Genomic DNA, 4,217 nt, shown 5'->3' with positions numbered 1-4,217 from the left:
TGCAAATTACAATTGACTTAACAAATTGTTTCACGCACGAATAACAATCAAAAGGGTAGTGAGGAAGTAGAGAAACCAACTGAAGAAAAGATTTTGGTATAATAATAAGTAGCTATACTTATGTCGTGCTAAAAAAAATTATATTGCATACTGTCGAAGTGTTACTTAGGACTTCTCTTCTTATTCAAAACAGATCTGCAACTTAATCATAACTGAATAAATTTTAGAAGCCAAAAGTTGTTAAGCAATGTCCTTTAACCTGGTGCCCCACGGACTATATATATATGAGTAATACAGCATTAAAAATTATCAAACCTCTAGTTAGTATGCAATATACCAATTCATATGTAATAGCTAGGAATAGACCATATACAGAAACCAAAAGGATTATTAAAATATGTCCTAACAGCGGGCATCTCTTATTTTGTGAATCTCAGAATGACTTTTCAATGCTTTTGTTATTTTGTTTCAGAAGTGAGCAATAAGGGAGAACTGCAATGGGCTCGCAAAGGTCGAGCAAACTGTTGTACTAAAATAGAGATACTTCTTCTAGAAAATTTAGAGCAACCTCGGGATGGTACTCCTAACAAATATATGAAGCCACCTTGAACAAACAATCAGCCAAGGACCAAAACAGGCACTAACCTGTGTGCCCAATATGACCAGTCAAATTAGGACCATGGCATTTGTAAACTGCAGCGCCAACCTGGATGGAAAAAAAAAGCTAGTATGACATATCTCTCCCTAACATCCCAGAACCTTAATTGCAATATTGAAAATAGCTATATGGAGCATAAATATTACATAAATTAATCTCAGCTAGGATTTTAATCAGACACCAAGCATAGATGAGATCTTCTGGCATTATATCAAATAGGATGAGTGCGAGCGGCGACCTAATCTCTGCCCTCGCCGCATAGCAGGATTCCACAGAGAGAGATAGCCCGAGGAAGGCAGGCCAACATCTTCAGTGAAGAAGAAGACGTAGATGAGGCCTTGCAGATGTGCACCCGACCGATGTCCTCTCTGATGAACCGGAGCATGGACCAGTCTTCCACCGGTGCGACCAAACTGTTAGAACCAGAAGATCATATGACCCATCTACTTGATAGGAAAATAGGTCAAGAAACAACTAATACACCATATTCTCAAGTAATGACTAATGAATGAAAATGCAAAGAGCAGTGATTCCTGAATGTTTTCTTAAAAGATAGAATACTATTGATTTCTAAATGACATGATATTGTAAGGTCGACTGAACATTTCTTCTATTATAAATGCATGCAGATCAAAAAAATCACTAATGCACTGTTCATTGAGCATTGTAATAGGACATTTTAAATCAGAGCAATTGCCAATTCCCCCAACCAAAGGAGCAGTCAAATAAACATCTGTAGTGTTCAAGGATTCAATCAATCTAAATATGGTAACGAAACTCAACTGGGGCCAAACTGAAAGTATGATGTCCAGGTTAACTTTTGTGATTAAGAGCCACTCCTTCCAGAGATAAGATGGATTGCATAAAGATATATTTGGGCATATCTAGTAAGCCAAATCATCACAACGCTGAGGCCAAACTGGCTATATATTTGAAGCAAGCAGGTCACTTGGCTCTAAGAGGGGAAAATATCTTACACCTCTTATTTCTTCACTGTAGAAGCTGATAGCATATATGAAAATTATGGAAAAGATCCCAGAACACTGAAGAAAATTAAATAGATTTTCTTCACTAAAAAAAGAATGGCAGAAGCTACAAAGGTAAAAGGTATGATCTACGACCAGACTGAAAAACCTTGCTAAACAAGTAGATATCAACTAAAAGAGTTCATGGAAAAATCATTGGAAAAAAGAGCGTTTAGACAATGGACTTTCTGGCTTTCTTAAACAAATGCATACAACTTGATAATTACCTTCAATGTATGTTCATACATAAGGTTAATAACACAGGGTTTAGGACACTCACCGTTGTTTCGACTTCGACATCAATTATAAGTGGAGTTTTATTTTCCTTTTGTGTGTAGTCTCAGTCGATCGCTGATGCCATACATAGCAAGAGGCAAGCCAGAGGAGAGAATGACGACGTCATCGAGGTCGACTCTCAGTGGCGTTTGAAGGGCTCCTGTTGTGGAAACTGAGGGGAAAGGATGCCGACGATGGCCCCTTCTCGTTCATCTCTGTGGTAGTGCACGACTTGGGCGACGATGGCGCATACGACTTTGCCTCTGTGTCTGTCTCGTTTCCGGTAAAGCGGGCCTTCTGGCTACCACACATGACGAGGGACATGGTGGATGCAGAGGAGCATGGTGACGATAGGTGGCACGGGATCCCTGAATCAAAACAAAGACATGTCAAACATTTGGAGACTCGAGGTGGGTCAAAATATTTCACAACCTAACTGCTCATTCACAAATTAATTAATCAGGTCAAATAGGAACCAACCAACGGTAGGCTATTTTTTCTCTTTGCCATGTCCATCCATCAGAGCACATCCTGGTATAGTACTTTCAAAAAAAAATCAGTGAAATCATAAAGAGCAGAAAGAAAAGCTTTTTGGCTTGGTATTTAAGGCAACCATATAGAAGAGCATTAGATTATCCCTGTTTTGTTAAGGTGTGGAAAATGTGTTGGATTATAGAACCATAATTTCATTAGAAATAGAAGAAAACAATATTTTCAGACCACATACTCAATAGCATACACACACGGCAATAACTATCGTGAATCACATGAACAAACTAAAAGCTGAAGAATATTTTGTTTCTTATACGAAAAACCATGAGCAGAACTGAAAAGAATATCCATATCATGTTTTAAATCAAACCCATTGTATTCATGTGGAGAACATCCAGAGAAGCAACTCTGCTCCATAGGACTAAAATAATAGCTGCTATCTCTCAAACAATTAGTTGAACATTATGACAGCAAACTAAGCCCACATCCAAAAAAGAAGTCCATGAAATGTGCGATGTGAGGAAGAATAACAGCAGCAGCAGACAAAATATATTGGCATGCATCTTGTCCTCTTAATTTCTACACAAAAAACAATTAACACGCTAACAAAAGGAAAGCTCCCAGAAGCGGATGGTCAGCGACAAACCTCAATCCAGTTGAAAAAAGATGGTGAATAAGGCTTAGAAGCTCTGTGCTGCAATTGATAAAGTCCCCTGTAACGGAGCACCTAACCCAAGTAGCCAACACCCTGCAAGCCGAAGAAAAGCAATTGTTGCTGAGATGTGGGTTGTCAGAGTCACATGACGCGCATCTGGCCTCAGATCTGTGTCTGCTCCACTCTCGTCTCCTGAAATAGTACATGTAGTAATATTAGCTAAGATTTTTTTATCAAACACCCTATTAGCATAGATAAAATCGGATCTGTGCAAACCAAGATGATATTTGTTGGGTGTTCAAAGTCCAAACAGAGGTGAGATGGCGTACCTAAGAAAGATGACACGGAGGAAGGCTGGACGGTGCGGTGCTGGATGGGTTGGAGGAGCCCAAAAATTTGTGCTGCTGGCCGATGTATTCCTTGAAGAATCGGAGCGAGCACATCGCATCCTCCAGCGCTGCAGCTCCGCTCTTTTGCCGATGGCCAACATCGCGACCGTCGGCAGCAACTCCCGCCCTGCGTCTATGTCTTCGCCCATGGAGAAGCCTCTTCCCGGTGGAGTTGGCCGTCCGATTTTGGTGGATAGAGAAGCCGGGGCGGCGGAAGCACGAAATCTAGTGCGGGCAGCGTGACGGATTGGATGAGGAGGAGGAAGCCAGGAGGGGAAAAACCGGGGCGAATTGGGATTACTCCTTCCTGACCTCTCCTTGATGCTGTCGGCTCCATTCCTAGGCAGAGGCTTGCGACGTCCCCGACGGGCGGTTCGTGTGGCGGGCTCGCCTTCCACCAGCCGCCCATCAAATACTTGCGGTTCGTGCAGGAAGGGCGGAGCTCCACCAGCCGCTCCTCCCACCGATGGCATGACCACCAGCCGCTCCTCCCACCGACGGCATGACGCACAGCGGTGGTGCGAGTGAAGGGCTGCGCTACTCCTGCCGGACTCCAATAGCTCCTCTCGGCGAGCGGGAGAGGCGGCGCGGAGAAGAGAGCCCGAACGAGGCGAAGATGAGCGCGGGAGGAGGCAGGGCGGCGGCGCTGGCGCATATGAGGAGGTGGGGGCGGCGACGCCTGCGCGAGGAGGAGCCAAAGCACGGGTGGCGGCGGGATGTGG

General features: G+C 43.5%; 1 protein-coding gene across 1 annotated transcript; it reads right to left on the bottom strand.

Moving 5' to 3' along the window:
- Positions 1 to 2,187: 2,187 nt before the first annotated feature.
- LOC124666577 lies at positions 2,188 to 3,843 on the bottom strand. Its single transcript, XM_047203917.1, has 3 exons — positions 3,436 to 3,843; positions 3,098 to 3,298; positions 2,188 to 2,327 (listed from the first exon to the last, which is right to left on the bottom strand). Exons 1-3 carry the CDS (start codon positions 3,642 to 3,644, stop codon positions 2,261 to 2,263), a joined length of 477 nt encoding a protein of 158 aa, XP_047059873.1. The 5' UTR covers positions 3,645 to 3,843; the 3' UTR covers positions 2,188 to 2,260.
- Between the last annotated feature and the right edge of the window lie 374 nt (positions 3,844 to 4,217).

This window comes from Lolium rigidum, chromosome 6 (genome assembly GCF_022539505.1).
Source record: "Lolium rigidum isolate FL_2022 chromosome 6, APGP_CSIRO_Lrig_0.1, whole genome shotgun sequence".
NCBI lineage: Eukaryota > Viridiplantae > Streptophyta > Magnoliopsida > Poales > Poaceae > Lolium > Lolium rigidum.
The sequence above is the reverse complement of the archived record's forward strand: the minus strand, read 5'-3'. Positions and strand labels throughout refer to the sequence as shown.